Source organism: Phoca vitulina, unplaced genomic scaffold, assembly GCF_004348235.1.
Source record: "Phoca vitulina isolate PV1807 unplaced genomic scaffold, GSC_HSeal_1.0 scaffold3, whole genome shotgun sequence".
Lineage (NCBI taxonomy): Eukaryota > Metazoa > Chordata > Mammalia > Carnivora > Phocidae > Phoca > Phoca vitulina.
The window spans coordinates 51448740-51466060 of NW_022589706.1; the positions used below are offsets into that span (position 1 = coordinate 51448740).

Consider the following 17321-nt stretch of genomic DNA (forward strand, 5'->3'; position numbering starts at 1 on the left):
TGGGTTTCCCAGAGCAGGTTGTGCCCATACAGATATTTCTCAGCCCTGCTGCTTTCTCATCATGGCCTCAGCTGAAAGCCCACCAGAGTCCCTCAGGCAGGCAACACTTAGCTCAGACGCTATTTGACACCTGCTGCGTCAGTGAAGTTAAATATTTGCATATAGATTTCTTTAATTTCAAGGGACTCTGATGGTATTTCCATGGGTTTTGAAACTGGAATCAGCCATTCCTTCCCAGAGTTTTCCAGCTGTAGAGAATTCGCCAAGTAGTACAGTATGGGCTAAAGCCCTCTTGAAGACACTTTCTGTCCTAGATGTCTACATTCTTTTTCCACAGTAAACCATAAGAAATTGAACTTGGTAGTTGGGTTGTGTTTTGGAAGGATCCAGAAATTCTGAAATAATATACTTGCAGCAATTTTGTCTGTAGGTCGAGTTTCTTTTTAGAAGCTTTTTATCTGGTCATATTTTTGAAACATATTGTTTGATCCTTATTTTGGGGACATATTGTTTGATATATATTTTTTTATTATCTCATTTTTAAAGTTAAAACAGTTGTTAAAGTTGTTAAGGCTGAGTGGCTAAGCATCAGTTTGGGAATATAAGTTTTAAAACTTTTGTCTCATCGATTGTGGAATCATTGCATAAGTGAAGGGAGCAAATTGCAGTTTGGATTTTGGGTTTCTTGCTCTGGAAAATGGGACTAATAGAACGTGCCATTTCCCATAGAACTGTTTTTGATCATTACTGGTAACGATGTTGCTGCTGTACCTGGCATTGGGAATAGGGGTGCTTTACACTGCACCACTTCCTATACTTTTTCTTTCTGGTTGATACAATTTCGCCAATAATTTTCAAGGATTATCATTCCAAAAATTCTAACTGGCCTAAATGTTTTTTATTTGCTTAGTTCATTTTACCAACATCTATCCTTTGCCTTCCTAACCACACTTACCTTTTGCTTCTTGTATTGGAGAGGGCAAGCAGAATGGTCAAGTGAAGTTTCCCAAGGCCTGCTGTCTATTTCTCTTTGGACTCGTTATGGTTCCCTTTACGCTCTGGGTGTGAGATCTGATTTTCATGGTTAGACTACTCTGATACATATTGCCCCTAATTTGTAAAATTGTCTTCTTTTCCAGGAAGAGGCATATTAACTCTAATTGTATACAGGTTATAATATGAGCATGTGCCCATTGGCTAATGAAGCCTGTAAAATTGCTTCTTCTGGAAAACAGATTTAAGTGCATGGTATTTTCCACCAATGAAGAGGATTCAGGGGTCATGATCGATCTATCTATCTATCTCGTGTATATAAACTATTTTCTATGAGATGTATATATTCCTCCTCCCCACCCAGCCTGAACTAGAATAATTCTCTTCTTTATTGGTTATTATATAATTTAGGTGCCAATTAAATGAGATTATGCAATAGTATAGAAATAAACCTGAGCTAAATATTTCGCCATTTCTGTCATCACAAGATTCAGAATCATTGGGGGAATTGAGAATTGGGTCTGATGAGAGAGTAAAACTAGGATAACGCTGACTAAAGCTCAGTTGAGGTGCTCTTGTTGCTGTGTGAGCTTCCTCGTGGGATTTTATTTTATTTTTTTTACATCTTATTTTACTTTCTTGGCTGATAGCATTTAGGGGGCTGCGGTGAGAACCTGCCATGACAGGAGCTTCCAGGAGGTTCCAAGCACTGTGCCCCTGAGGCTGCTGATTGCCAGGTGGGATGAGGTGAAGGTAGGGAGGGTGGTGAGTGACATGCGTTGAATCAGCAGTATAGGTGCCTTAAATAACTCCCTTCTCTGAATAGCTGCAAAAACTTTTAAATCTCGTTAATTTTTACCTTTCCAGGGAGTTAGAATTAGAAGGCAGTGCTGTATCCAGTGTGTTCACCTTTCTTTATTCTCCGCTGACTTTGAGAGGAGAATAGACCCTACTTAAGCCTCTTGAGACATTATTTTACTGACTCTTTTCATGGTGGAATTCTCAGTAACTTTTAGCAGGCCAAAGCTTCTGGAAAAAAAGTAGGTTTTGGATTTTAGTAATATTGGCCAACATATCAGCTTTAGAGGGCCAGAACTGCACATTTGTCGTTTAGTTAAATCACCACCCCACCTCCAGCTGATTATTCAGTTTTCAACAACTAATTCTATCCCTACTGAAGAAATAGAGAAAATGTCTTGGATGTAGAATGAAAGCTCATAATTGAAGCCGATGGATACATGTACTTGGCAAATTAGATCAGTATCTGATTGTTCAGGTACTTTTATTCAGTCTGTGCTGTGGGTTAGAGAGCATAGCAGAGAACCAGGAGTCTTAGAACCTATTTCTATTTCTGGCTCTGCCCTGCCTTTGTGGGTGACATGAGGCCACTCATGCTTATGTGGTTACATTTCCTTTATGCAAAGTGCAGTTAGTAATCTATCTTATCTAGCTACCAGAGATGCTCTGAGGATTCTTGGGTGATACCTGAAAAATACTTCGATATTGGCATTAAGCCGTTGACAAATTACTTAATTTCTCAATATCACTTTGTTCTACAAAGAAATAGCATTTGTGCCTCCCTGTCTCCTAGTTTCGCTAGGAGTGTAAGTAAACTAATTTGAAATCCCCAGGATGAACCCTATAAATTTAAGGTACCATCTCCCTTGGACATGTTCCCTGCCTTTAATTTATTACCAGGGGATGCCACTCTCTTGCAGTGGTTGCTGTGATTGCAGGATGCTAATACTGATACCTGGTAATCAACAAATTAGTTGATTAGTATCTCTGTTAACTCTTCTTACTAACTAACTGACGCATGGTGCTTTTTTTTTGCTTTAAGCTTCTCAAAATGTTAAGAACAGTTGCAGATATGAACTCTAATATGTTGCTTTTCCAGGCCCTCATGTATCCTTGAACATGATAACATATTCTAATTAAGGCCACAATTAATGTTCAGTAAATAAGCCAGTCATTATCTAAGGACAAGGTTGGTTGATACGATAATTTAGAGAGTGTATCATGTACGTGGGTGAGTGTATGTGGGAAACAGAGGTATATATTTCCCATAGAGTGACATTAAGTTGAACCCTAAAGGATGAAAGGATAATGAGCGCATCACGGGCAGGCATGTGTGAAGACCCAAAGTATTTGAGAAGTGGAAATGAGAATGTTATGGCTGGACCATGTGAACAAGGCGGAAGGGGCCTGGGGTAGATAGGGCCCAGTTAATTCGTGGCCTTTTATGCTATGCTAAAGATTTAGGATTGTATTGAGTGTGCACTGGGGAGCCATTGCAGAAGGGTTTTAAGCAGGAAAGTGACCAGACAAAATTTGCATGTTATTTATTTTATTTTTTTATTTTTTAAAGGTTTTATTTATTTATTTGACAGAGAGAGACACAGCGAGAGAGGGAACACAAGCAGGGGGAGCGGGAGAGGGAGAAGCAGGCTTCCCGCTGAGCGGGGAGCCCGATGCGGGGCTCGATCCCAGGACCCTGGGATCATGCCCTGAGCCGAAGGCAGACATTTAACTGACTGAGCCACCCAGGTGCCCCAAAATTTGCATTTTAAAGAAGATCCCTTTGGCTGATACATGGAGAAAGCATTTCAGGAGGACAAAGATAAAAGTGGGGAGACTGTTGCTAGGATTCGACTGAGAGACGATTTTGGGTTAGACTAGGGACAAAAGAGGTGGAGACAAATGGATTGAATTGCCAGAAACTGCTGATGGATAGAAGGAGGCATGGAAGTGATTGCTTCCGGGTTTCTGCTATGGGCAATTTAGGAAATTCCTGTGCCATTTTGTGGAGGCTTGAGGTCTGTACCCTCTGGAGCCAGAAGGGACCTTGGAAAGAGAGATGGATGAGAACTGGAAGAAGCACCTGGAAGAACAGAAAGTGGGAAGAACTAAGAGGAGGAGAATGAAAGGTGTTGGCAGAGCTTATGAAAAGGCCAGAGGAAGAAGAAAACAGCCTGGCTGGCCTCACCTATTCATAAGCTCTTCATTTTTGGGATGAGCACTGCCCTGAGAAAGTCTGGGTCCTTGTCCTTGTTATTCTAGTTCCTGTCAGTGTCGCCACAAGCAAATCACTTTAACCTCTCCAGGCTCCTCCGTTCGTCTGTAAGGTGAGAACGTTGAGCTGTATTTTCTCTAAGATCCTTTTTAGCTCTAAAAATTCTATAACCATTCTAAATATCTTAATTGGTTAAGTGTAATGGAGCACATAGAGGGAAAGACTAAAAGTTTGTTTACTGTTTCTCCAAGTGATCAGTGGTGATTAGTGGAGGACAGATGTCGTAGCCAGAACATCTTCATATTTGGGGCAGTTTATGGAACTAAGGGTTGATTGTGGATTTGAACTTGTCATTCTAGGGGTGCCTGGGTGATGCAGCCATTTGGGCGTCCGACTCTTGGTTTGGGCTCAGGTCATGATGTCAGGGTCATGAGATCAAGCCCCCCCCCCCCCCGGCCCCCCAGTCGGGCTCTGCACTCAGCAGGGAGTCTGCTAGAGATGCTTTCCCTCTGCCCTTCCCCCAACATGTGCTCGCGTGCGCTCTTTCTCTCCCTCAAATAAATAAATAAATCTTTAAACTTGTCATTCTATGATTGTAAGAGAGAAACATTTTCAGAGAATTCCTGAGGCCTTTTTTCCTTCTAGGTCATTACTAACTTGAAAGGACTAATCTTTTTTTTTTTTTTTGCCGTGTTTTGCATTTTGCTGTGTTTTGCAGACAGTGAAAGATGGGCGGGATGGTGGTGGTGGGCTGGCACCATGGTAGTGGGAAAGTGGTAAAGGAAACCTTACATATCCAGGAGCACCAAGAATCCCTGTCTTTACATTATTAACTGGCTATTTGGCTTCGGTTGACTCGCTGGTAAATGAAGAGGTTGAACCATGTAATGTTGAAGGTCATTTCAGCTCTGAAAGTATGACTATGTGCTGCTGTGTCAGTGAATGTTGTCCTCTTTTCTGGGCATGTGGAAAACCATAGCCATGGAGATTCTGGGGTTGGAGTTATTTAGGCTAATGCAAGTCTCTCAGAGCACTTTCCCTAGTTCTTGGTCACTGTTTTAGTCCTGTGGCATTATCCATATGTCATTTACCCATGTGTAGGTATGTGAGAGCAAGGAATTATCTGAACGAATATTAAATATTTGATACCTGATTAGCCGTGAGTGTATTAACTATATGGTGGATTATCTGTCTATAGCAACTAAAGACTGTTCTTCCTATTGTCCAGCCAGGGCGTAGGCCAGTGCTAAAAGGGAAGCCATAATAGTTGGAGAGGGACAATGTGGGTAGGATGAGAGTGTGAATGTGTGCATTTATGTGTCTCTCTCAGCTGCCTCTCTGGCTGCAATCGCAAATCCAGTTATCAGTGACCATTGGATTAGCCATTGTTTTCTCTTTTCCAAACCTGCTTCCCATTCAGTTGTGCAAATGGTGATCACAAGAGAAATAATTGAAACTGTCAGTTCTCAGTGTTTGGATCACAGGTGGATTTTGTTTGACAGCATGTGTAGTGCACATTAAAATTCATCAGGTCTTTTTTGGGTTCTGGGGTGTCAGGATGAGTGGGGGGGGTCATCTCTTCCTGTTGGGTGGTTCTTCCTCACTCTTAGCACTGCCCTGCCTGGCGCTGGCCTTCCCAGGTCCTTTGCTTGCAATCTACTTTGCTCAGTTAAGTCAAAGGACAAGAGCTCCTGGGGGTTGGCACTTATTGCGTGAAGGCTCTGGGTGAAACTCTACCCAGAGCAGGGTGGAGATTGCCAGGCATGTGTTTCTGGGCAGGGTGAGGGAAGATTGAGGTTATGGAAGGTGTTGCCTCTGTTGAACGTTTAAACCCTGTGTAATGACTAAAGCAGCCCACTGAGGGGCAAGTTAGACTTGGTCTAAAGTTGGTTCTTCTGTCCTCACGAGTGCCTTTGCTAGAGAGTGGAAGGGGTTCACAAGTTGTTATCCGGGCTCGAGGGTGGTGGGAATAAGGAGCAATCGTGCTCTGTATTTTCCCCCTGGAAAGGGAAGGGAGAAGGAGGATCAACACTTGTGTGGCACCTTTATGTACCATACATGGTGGGAGACGGTTTATTGACATGGCTTGATTTGGACTGTCCATAAATTTGATCTCTCTCTCTCTATGCATCTCCCTATGTATGGAGACTACGCAGATATCTCTCTGTAACTGTATATACCTATATCTAGTAGATAGAAATGTAGAGATATAGATATACATATAGATTATATTTTGTCTACAGATGAATAGAAAAGAGATTTTGCTAGAGCAAAGTTAAAATTACTTTGGAGAGTCAACTTTTTAGAGATTGTGAAGCACTTCAGGAACTGCACTTTATGAAAAATAAGATGACTTTTAGTCCTGTTCATTCATTAAGGTAGGTTTCAGTACTACCTTTAAATGGTTGTTTTAGCCTAGATGTTTTCAAATAATTGATGACCACTGAACATACAAAGTTACATTTCTTTACAAATATTCACTAATTCAAACTTTTTATCGTGCTGGTCAGTTTTTTGCCTCTTATTAGCTATCAGTAATGGTAACTATAATGGAATCTTAACTTCAGTGTGTGGCCTTCGAGTCCTCCTCTGTACCTAAAGACTATAATTAGAACTTTGCTAGAAATGAGTACTTAAAAGACAGGGGGGCAAGTTTACTGAGCTAAAGGACAGGAGGCTAGCTGAATAACCATAGCTTGACTCCCTTTCAAGACGTTTTTCCTGTAGCTGTTTGTTTCTGCCTAGAGATTGTTACCATTATCATCATCATCAAATATTAAATATTAAAAGCACTGTACTTAGTAAACAACAGATAACAAACTGAGATTTCTTATCAGTCTTGCTTGGGGAACCTCAGGTTGCCTTAAGGATTTCTTTGAGGCTTTCAGTGGACAAAATTCCCATGCAGTTCAGTGGGAAGAAAAGTATTTTCCTGTTTTTCATCACTTGGACTGTTTATTTGCTTGCATGCCTAATCTTAAGCGTAATTGGTAGCATTAATATTAAAAGAGATTACTCATCAACATTCAAAATTATTTATAAATAAATTACATAAGTAATATATAACTTTCTATTAATAAGCATATGCATTATTTTCTTTTTTTTCTATGTGAAAAGTGACCCCTATCCAAAATACAAAAAGAGAAATCAGGCCTTGCTTGTGTAGTGGTATATGTTTGAAATGCGGGCCCTCCTGCAAACATTTCTTCAAGGTCTGACTTTCTCCCTGTTAACTGCAAAATTATACCATGCCCTTTGGAGGGGGTTTTCTTTTCATGAGCTGATATTTATGCCCCAGTAAATTACAGCAGTGTTACTTGGATTATATTTTATTAGAGCTGCTTATGGACACTCTTAGGTGTTGGTGAATAATAAACTAACAAATTATTTGTATTTCATTTATTAAAGTATTTCAGATTATATGTACTGATCTATTTCTTCTTTTTTTAAAGAACGTGTAACAACTTTATTCTTCCAAGATTTTATTTAAATTCAAGTTAGTTAACATACAGTGTAGTATTGGTTTTAGGAGTAGAATTTAACGATTCATCACTTACATATAACACCCAGTGCTCATCCTGACAAGTGCCTTCCTTAATGCCCAACATTTATTTAGCCCATCCCATGCCCGCCTACCTCCCCTCCAGCAAAGTGTCAAACCCATAGCCTCTGTGGCATCTGGACTTGATACTATGAGTCTGTTTAAGGTTCTTGTTTTTGTACTTCTAAAAAATCTTTGACATTTGTTTTGGTTTAAGAAGTAAAGTCTGTAGCGTCTTTTTATAATCTGTCACTCATCTAGCTGCTCTGCCTCCTCTTCTCCATTTTTTCATAATTAAAATAGAAATAATAAATACCTCTTAATTTTGCTTCCCTCCCTTACATCCCTCTTGGCAATAGATACAACATGTTTTAGGCATGTTGGCATAAAATCAGCTTACTTTAGCTAAGTCAGGGAAGGCAATATTTGACTTATATTTTGGGAATATTGCTGATTAGTTCTAGAAGGGTTATATAAAGTGTCAAGCATTGTGGAATCTTTGAACTGGAAAAATACAGAAATTCAGGTGATTATAGGAGGAGAAACCATGTGGATAAAAATCAAATTTGGAACATCCCTCAGTGTTTATTTATTTATTTATTTTTAAAGATTTTATTTATTTATTTGAGAGAGAGAATGAGATAGAGAGAGCATGAGAGGGGAGATGGTCAGAGGGAGAAGCAGATTCCCTGCTGAGCAGGGAGCCCGATGCGGGACTCGATCCCGGGACTCCAGGATCATGACCTGAGCCGAAGGCAGTCGCTTAACCAACTGAGCCACCCAGGCGCCCCATCCCTCAGTGTTTAATTAGAGATGTGTGTAAGAGGATGGGGATGGCAAAGATTTTACCTGTCCTCTGGTGATCCTTTAGATCGATCTAAATCTATAGGTCTAAATCTTTGCTTGGAAATCTCCCCTCCCCCACAGCCACACTCAGCCATCCCCAACCTCTTCCCTCAGTACTGAAATCTCAGCTTTTTAAAAATATTTATATACTGCCTTATTCCAAAAATGGCTTAGTGTGAAGGGAAAATAATAGTTGAAAAGCTGAAGAGTGAGGTTAGTGTATAAATGCATGTCACAAAACTCTGCCTACCCGCTGCTGGTTGGCCTGAGATTTGTCTCTTTATTTCTAGCAGCCAACACAAAGAAGGAAGTATAATCAGTTATAAGACTGAGAGTATCAATACCGTATACTGTACAGTATAAGTAACCACCCCCCAAACACACACACAAGAAAAAGCCGAACTAACAAACCACCGCTAAAGCAGGGATGAAGCCCTCACTGTTCTTGATACCGACACCTGAGACCTGTTTCTCCTCTGGGATTTAATGAGTTCGCTGGTGGTGGTATCCGTGAGTTCCCTGAACCTTGGTTTCTTTGCCTGTACAATTAGGATAATAGTATCTAATTTGTACAGTAGTGATGATGGCATGAGGTAATAGATATGAGAGACCTAGCCAGAACCTGGCACATTTGTAAGTATCCAACAAATTGTTGCTATCATCTGTGTGTACAGTAAGCACAGTAATATGTTTCCTAAAGGAGCTAATAGATCGATCTTGCATATAGAGGCATATGGTGTTTAACTACCCAGTCCTTTATAGAATTTTGAGTTTGGCTGGTGTAAAACCCTCTTTTGGTTTGATGGGTTTAATTCTACAAAATTCTAAATCATCCTTGGTGGTGTCTGTGAAAGCCTCTTTAACTCGAATGAATACAGAGATACTAAGTGTAAGAGTTCTCTGTTGGTCTGAAAATATGATCACAACTATCAATGACATGAATTTAGAAATATCTCAGGAATTGGAAGAATTGGACATGATAGCATCGCAGTACTTCTGCTTTCAGCTGAGGTGGAGCAGGTGAGGATGGGAAGATGTAAGCATCACCTAGTGATAATTTCTGACATTCAGAGATAACTAGGAAAGCCATGTTTTCTTCCCAGTAGTACTGGCTGTGGGATGGAGTATGAGAAATTCCCAAGACATTTAGAGTTTGTTGGGAACTTACCCCATCTGTCAGAGAAAGGCATGCAGGGTATTTATTTGAGCACATGATACTGAGGCCACTGCCAAATCAAGGACTGAATGCCCTTTGACTCACACCTAAATGAACACCGTCAAATGTAGATTCCAGTAGTTTTACTTTATACAAATTTTAGTAGCAAAAATGCAAGCTTTATTTTAATAATATTTAATGCAATCACCTTAAATTTTTTTCTGCTTGAGTGTAGTTGAAACAATCACCAGAATTTTCTTATGAATTATAGCTATTTAAAAAAAATTATTGCTTCTCCTTAGGAAGTTTTTGGTGAAATTTTGGAAGCAGTTTTTGGTGACATTTCTAGCAGAGAGGTTTTATTTGATCATATATATATAAATATTATATATATATATATATCTCATATATATATTTTTTTAGTCTAAAATTCTTTTACAAGTTAAGTGGGTAACTGTCCCTGATTCTTTTAGCATCTACGGTTTTGTAGACTCTTGCTGGATTGGAAAACTTGTCTGTCAAGTTTCTCATTTTTTATTTTATATGTAAAATAATACTATACCCTCAACCTTTATAGATTACCTAAGTGCTTGCTGTCATTTTTATGAGTTGCAATTTTAAAAATAGCCATCAATCTTCATGACATATCTCTGAGACAGGTTAAGATATTTTATTGAAAATAAATACTGCAATCCACCTAGGAGAGTCTTATCAACAATAGTATATTTTCATCAGTAATTCTGCTTCCTGAAGACAGGTATTCTGTGGGAGCAGCAAGAAAGAATCTTCCATTTGAGCTCATTTTACTTTTGGTATTTTTGTTACTTGGCATGTACAGCTTATGAAATATTTGGTCATCACCTTGAGAAAGCATGCCTTCCCCTCACTCTCCAGAGTGAGGGGGTCTTGCTCTCCTCCCGTGGGCGAAGAAGCTGAAGTGGACAGTGACCGAGAGGTAATTGATGCAACACAAGCACTGTCCCTGAGTTCCTAAAGGTTTATTTAACCGCAGGACCATGCTCTTTCTCTTCTCCCTGAACCCAAGACAGAAAAGGAAAATTTAGTTACTGGAAATGTGTGAGAAGAAAAGGAGGATGCTTTTGAGTTTTGCCCAGTGTCATGATTTCCTTTGGCAGCTCTTGGAAAGCAGTATCTTCTTTACTCGGGGAATATTCTATTCTACTGTGCTGTAAGGATACCCACAAAAAAGGTCACAGCTATGTGGGTACCAGAGAATTGTAGCTTACCAGAGGCCATCACTGAGAGTATTAGGAGTGGTTGTATGGGATGGGGGTGGGGGCAGAAGGTACACTGCTGCCCATGTGCAGGAGGGATCTTCCTGGATTGGTGGAAAAATTCTAAAGTTGATTAGGGTGATGGTTGCAGAACTCTGTAAATATACTAAAAATCTTTGAATTGTACCCTTAAAATGAGTGAATTTTATGCATGTAAATTATACTTCAATAAAGCTGATAAGAAGAAGTCTGAAATTTGGGGTGTCTTGCAAGGAACCGCAGTTCTGCTTAGTATCTGGGCTCCAGAGAGCATCATCATATCTGAAAGCTTCCCCATCTGTGTGAAAGTGTGTGAAAGTCCGTGAAGGGTGTGTGTTGGGGGGAGCACCTGAGACAGGAGCTAGAGGAAATGGGGGTAAGCTGAATTTTCTTCATAAAGTGGTGGGGGAGTGGGTGGGGACTTGTGGGAAAGCATGTGATCATGGTGTGAATAAAATGGCACCATTTTTGTGGTGGTGTAACTCCAGTTAGGTCCCAGAAGGTCAGGTATGTTCCTCTCCGTGGGCTTTGAAAGCTCACTCTCTGAATCACTCTCTTTGGTTAGGTTGACAGCAACAACAGTTTATAGTCAGAAATCTTACCTTAAAATCCTATAGCCCATATGAACTATCTTTTGAGTGACTTATGAAAGACACTGTGGGTAAATACACTAAAAAAATCTTTGTGTAAAATCAGTATGACTAATGTAGCTTCACTGACTTTTTTTTTTTTTTGCTTAGTTGCCATTATTTAATAAGATGTAGAAAATATTTAATGTGACAGGTTTTAAAATTTTCTAACTTCTTAATTCTTTTCATGATGTTTTCCTGATTCCTGAATGAAAGAAACCAAGCTCAGTGTTTGATTTACTCTAGAAATTGGTTGGCTTTGCTTACATATATTGTGTGACTCGAGATAAAGCTGCAGGACTCCCTCAGTAACTGGAGTACAGGAAACAATTGACACTGTTTCTTAATTCACATTGTTTCTGAGACATTTCCTACTTCCTAGGAGAATATAGCTTTCCCATGAGAACAGTTTGCTCGCAAATGGTTAGACACGATAAATTTCTCATTGGCACTCATTCTGTGAGGAGAATTTCACTGTGCTTTGTAATAGTTGAGTTGGTGTGTGTGTGTCTGTGTGTGTTGGGGGGAGTTTCATACTTTATATAGATGCCTCCAACTTCATTCCAAATACCAGATTTTTTTTTTTTTGGAATGCTAACCCATTCACTTAGGGATCTGCCTTCCTTAGTTGGAAGCTCTCTCCTAAAGGAGCATATAATTGTTTTAATCCTTCCAATTTAAGGGAACACCCCTGTGAATGAGAGTGTTTTTAGATATGCCTGATGAGTTACTGTGGAAAGTAACTCACAGCAGTTTATATTAGACATACTGCATGTATATGTATTGCATGTTAGGTGTGTGATATTATCTGTGGCATTGTAAAGTGGTCATCAAGGACTAATTCTAGAATAGGATAGGAAGTGGGAAAGATGAGATAATCTCATCTAATTTGCAGTTCAAAAAAAAAAAAGTTTTCACATTACTTCCGAGACGGTGGTTCCCACATTCTTTTTTTTTCCCCAAATAATTAATTTTTTATTTGAATATAATTGACACACAGTATTACATTAGTTTCAGGTGTACAACACAGTGATTCAGCATCTCTGTCCAATATGTGTGTTTACCACAAGTATAGCTGCCATCTGTCACCAAACCACACTATTATAATGTCTGACTGTATTCCCTATGTTATGCCTTTTATTCTCATGATTTATGTTTTTTTTTACCTTTTAAAAAAAATTTAAATTCAGTTAATTAACATATAACATTATTTGTTTCAAGGGTACAGGTCTGTGACTCATCAATCTTATATAATACCATCAATGCTCATTACAACACATACCCTCCCCAGTGTCCATCACCCAGCCACCCCATCCTCCACCCTCCTCCCCTCCAGCAACCCTCAGTTTGTTTCCTATGATTAAGAGTCTCCTATAGTTTCAGAAGTTATGCTGTATATAAAGTGAAAGTAAAAGTTTCCCAATTAAAAAAAAAAATGTGGAACTTTGAGTTCCTTTCTTTTTTTTTCCTGTCTTATCAGATTTTGTAAAAATAATATCACTTGTCAGTTTTGCAGCTTCTTCCATCTAGAGAACTAAAAGCATTTCACAATCTTTTTTCCTCATGCCCTTCTCTTCAAGGCAATTTTTGCTGGGCTGCGTTTATTTTTATCATTGCAACAACCAGTTTTTAGAAACTTTTGGAAACGAAAAAAGAAAAATGAGAATGGCACTGTAACTGACATTCATTTTAGCTGTTTCCTAGTGTGAACATTTGAGTATTTCTAAAATCTTCTCTCCAAGTATGTCTTATTTTTTCTCAATTTGTCCCAGTTCTAAGTCTCTATTCTGCTGATTTGGTAAAAAAAAAAAAAAAAAAAAAAAAAAAGTTTTAATGCAAAAGCTTATCCCCAGCAGAATGACTTCTTGAACTTTGAGTTAGATCTTTATTTTTTGCTGCTCCCAGACCTCCTTTTTCAGCACCCTGTTCAGTTCAGTCACAGACTCAGGAAGGTTAGAACTGGAAAGGTCTCCAGGGATCACCCAATGTAAGCCTCTTGTTATACAAATGACGAGATTGAGGCCCAGAATGGTTAAGGGACCTGCTCAAGGTCAAATAGCTAATTGATGATGGAGGTAGGGCCAGAATCAAGGATTCCTGATTTCTGGCTTGGTATTTTTTGGTTTCCCTAAACTTTTAAAAGGAGTCTATCTGAATAGAACTGGAGTACACCCTCGCAGGATCCTAGCACCAGCCAACAGATTGAATTATACTCTAGCGAACTGAAAATTGGGAAGATATTTTATTTTTCCAGTTTATTTGTCAAATACAAAATGGTAGTGAATCCATAGACATTTTCTTCTGGCCTGAGGAGCTTGTGAAATTTATATGCAGCAGAGACTGTGCTTTGAAATGACTGATGATCTGTGTACCTTCTTAGGTCACCATACCATCTACATTGGGGTCCATGTGCCGAAGAGCTACAGGAGAAGGAGACGCCACAAGAGAAAGACAGGGCACAAAGAAAAGAAGGAGAAAGAAAGAATCTCTGAGAACTACTCTGATAAGTCAGATGTGGAAAATGCTGATGAATCTAGCAGCAGCATCCTGAAACCTCTCAGTGAGTACTCCCTGGGTGTTGCTGCTTTTCTCCGCCTCACTCCCACATCCTTGGGAAAGACACCTTTTAGGATCTTGTGACTAATGGGGAGGGGCACAATCATACTGGGATGGTCTCCTCTTAAAGGATAATGTCTGTGGGACTCCTTTCTTGTCCTAGCAGGTTGTTCTAGCAGGAGACCTGGTAAGATTCTAAAAAGATCTGACAAAGCTTAGGCACGCTTGTGTATTCTACAATTTGACTGGTGAAGTAGGGCAGAGTGTTATACATGGTATTTAACTACAGTAATCAATAGTAATTGGAAGACTCAAAGAATTGCTTCGAAATAGGTTCTTTTAAGACAGTAGGTCAAGATGAGAACTATATATACGTATGACGTTGATAGGGTGATAGATGGCATTTAACCAGGTTTTAGACGAGGTTGATGATTTGAAAAGGAAGAGTGGAAAAGCATCCTGTGAGTCAGAGAAGAATGTAGAGTGATACAGTTCTTGAAATGTTGAACATATTAAATATCATACGTTGGATAGAAGTGTTATTGAGAACAGGGTAATGAGAGCTCAGGGAACAAACACCCAAGAATTCAGTTGATAGGGTGGACTGTGTATTTGGGTGTATGCATATGTTGCTTTTGCTTCTCTTGATGTGGAGAATATTTGGCTATCCAGGGAGCTTTGTGGCTGAAGTGAGAACGAATATGTGAAGAAGGGAGAAGCAAAAGAAACACATGCCAATTTTGGGAGATTCCCCAACAGGAGCTATATAGTGACAGCTTTTCATGTTGGCAGAGCTCTGTACATTCTTCATCTTTTCGCTCCAGTTGCAGAAATATGGAACCTGCAATAAAATGCACTATGGGGGGCACCGATAAAGATCCGGCTCAGTCACTGCAGGTGATGAGAGGCCGATTAGAATTAATGGCTCAGGAGTGTTGAAAAGTGAATTTAGAGTTAAATTAAAGAGGGTGTGAAGTGTAGTGATGTGAATCTGTGACTCTCGAATAGTCTCACCACTGAAACTGAGCAGGTGGCTTAGGAGCTAGGGAAGTACTATCCTCAGAGGAACAGTACAGATGGACCACCGGATTGGAGAGCAAAGGTTGGAGGAGAGCTTGGAGATAGACCACAAAATTAAAACTTAAAGATATTAGAATAAATGTAAGACAGGAAGGACCAAAGGGCAGGAGGAAAGAATTCTGTACTTTTCATTAGAATGTTGGGGAAAAGCCTTTCTGAAAGGAATCCTTCATATACTGACTAAAATAATGGGGTCTGTTTCAAGCAAAGTCCTTGAAATGCAGATAAAAAAGGTAACAGTTAATAGTCTGCAGGAAGAAAAGATTACACCCTTTTCCAAATAAATTACTACTGTTTATCTCTATTTGCTGTCTGTTTTGGCGAAGCCTGTGCCAGAACCAGAGGTCTCTCCCTGGGTGTGTGTGTGTGTGTGTGTGTGTGTGTGTGTGTGTGTGTGTAGATCTCTCGCTCTCTCTCTCCCTCTGTCTCTGAGTCATCTCTCATTCTGCAGAGTATGAACAAGAGTGCATCGTCACTATAAATACTAAAAAGGTGAGAGATGCTCATCTAGATGAATGGGCCATGGGATTTTGAGATAATTATGTACCAGCTTTTTAGGAAGGGCAACAGAAACAATGCCAGTAACACTCAAGAGGTAAAAGGGAATGAACAGATCAGAAAGGTGCTGAGACTAAATGTGCACCAACCACGGGGGGCCTATTGCTTTCTGTGGCAGTTGGGGACCAGCTTGCATGCAGCATGTAAAATAAACAAGGCAGTCCATTCTTTTTACCCTCTGAGGTCTGTTCCCTGGGGAGTACTGTATTGTGTTGTATACTCAGTTTCTGAAGGGGTCATATGGAGAGACTGTTGTTAAGGACCCAATTCTTCAATGATCATAAGAAAATTATTTGTAAATGTGCATTTTATAGTTATTTTCTTGCTAGTCAATAAGTTATGCTTGTAATATGCCTCAACAGACTTGACTTGGGTTATCCGATTTTTTTTAAAGAGCATTGCTGATTTTATTATTTATTTATTTATTTATTTTTTAGAGAGAGAGAGAGAGCACGTGCAGGGGAGGGGCAAAGAGAGAGTGAGAGAGAGAATCTCAAGCAGGCTCCACACCCAGCATGGAGCCCAGTTCCCCCAGGCTGAATCTCACGACCCTGAGATCATGACCTGAACCAAAATTAAGAGTGGGATGCTTAACCAGCTGAGCCACTCAGGCGCCCCAGTGGGTCATCCAATTTGATATGAAGGTCCTCTTAGAAATTTATATTTTCTTTACTGCTTATCACGGAGACTAAATGGATCGGTCGCTGGTTTATCTGGAGCGCTTGTATGTGAAAGTCAGCCTTGTTGCACTCAGGTATAGAAAGGCATTTAACCCTAAGTTTTTGGGGAAGCTGCAGGGCTCTGGCACCAACATGACAATAAAATTCTTATGGGAAAACTCACTGAAATATCTGCCTAGTAAACCATTATTGTCTCTCAAGAACAGCTACACAGAGCTTCTGTTATTCTTGGGTCCAGGTGTTTGAGTTCCTTATGCGCATACAGGCATACCATGTCCCATAGATCAGATTCCTGCATGAGCCTGACATTATATCAGGTGATGCTTGTAATTTCTGGAAAAACCCTGTATATAAATAGAGTAACTTGTCGAGAGTCATCTCTGATTCTTTCCTTATTTCACCCTCATATACAATCCTTCAATGACTTTTATTGGTTCTACTTCTAAAATATGTCTGAATCTGTCTCCTCCTTTTCAGTTTTGCTGCCACATTCTGGTCCAGGGAATCTCTTGCTTAGACAGTTGCAACAAGCTCCACTCTTCAAGTCTTTTTCCACCCAGAGGCAACAGTGATCATCATAAAGTGTAAATTGAGTTATGCCCTTCTTCCGCTGAAAATTTCCTGTTGTCCCTAGAATAAAATCTTGATTGGGCATCATGGCCCACAGTGTTTCACCAGTTCTGCTATGTGTCATTCTCGTCTTGCTCACTTAACTTCAGCCACACTGATTTTTCAGTTCCTTGGTGCCCAAACCCTTTCTGCCTTTGCACATGTAGTCCTGTCTTCCTGGAATGGTCACCCCGTTCTTGTCCTGGTTAGCTTTTCTTTCCCTTTATGTTGTGGCTTTTTTTTTTTTTTTTTTAAGATTTTATTTATTTATTTGTCAGAGGGGGAGAGAGAGAGCGAGCGAGTGAGCACAAACAGGGAGAGCGGCAGGCAGAAGGAGAAGCAGACTCCCCACTGAGCGAGGAGCCCAGTGAGGGACTGGATCCCAG

The 17321-nt window shown here is 39.9% G+C and overlaps 1 protein-coding gene across 3 annotated transcripts in view; it reads left to right on the plus strand.

The window, feature by feature from the left end:
- SLC4A4 (solute carrier family 4 member 4) overlaps positions 1-17321 on the plus strand; it is a 344097-nt gene that overhangs the window by 51634 nt on the left and 275142 nt on the right. For all 3 annotated transcript variants that reach the window (XM_032400517.1, XM_032400516.1, XM_032400515.1), the window contains exon 3: positions 13833-14012. In XM_032400517.1, the coding sequence (XP_032256408.1) occupies positions 13833-14012 (180 nt within the window). The remainder of the gene's footprint in view (positions 1-13832; positions 14013-17321) is intronic.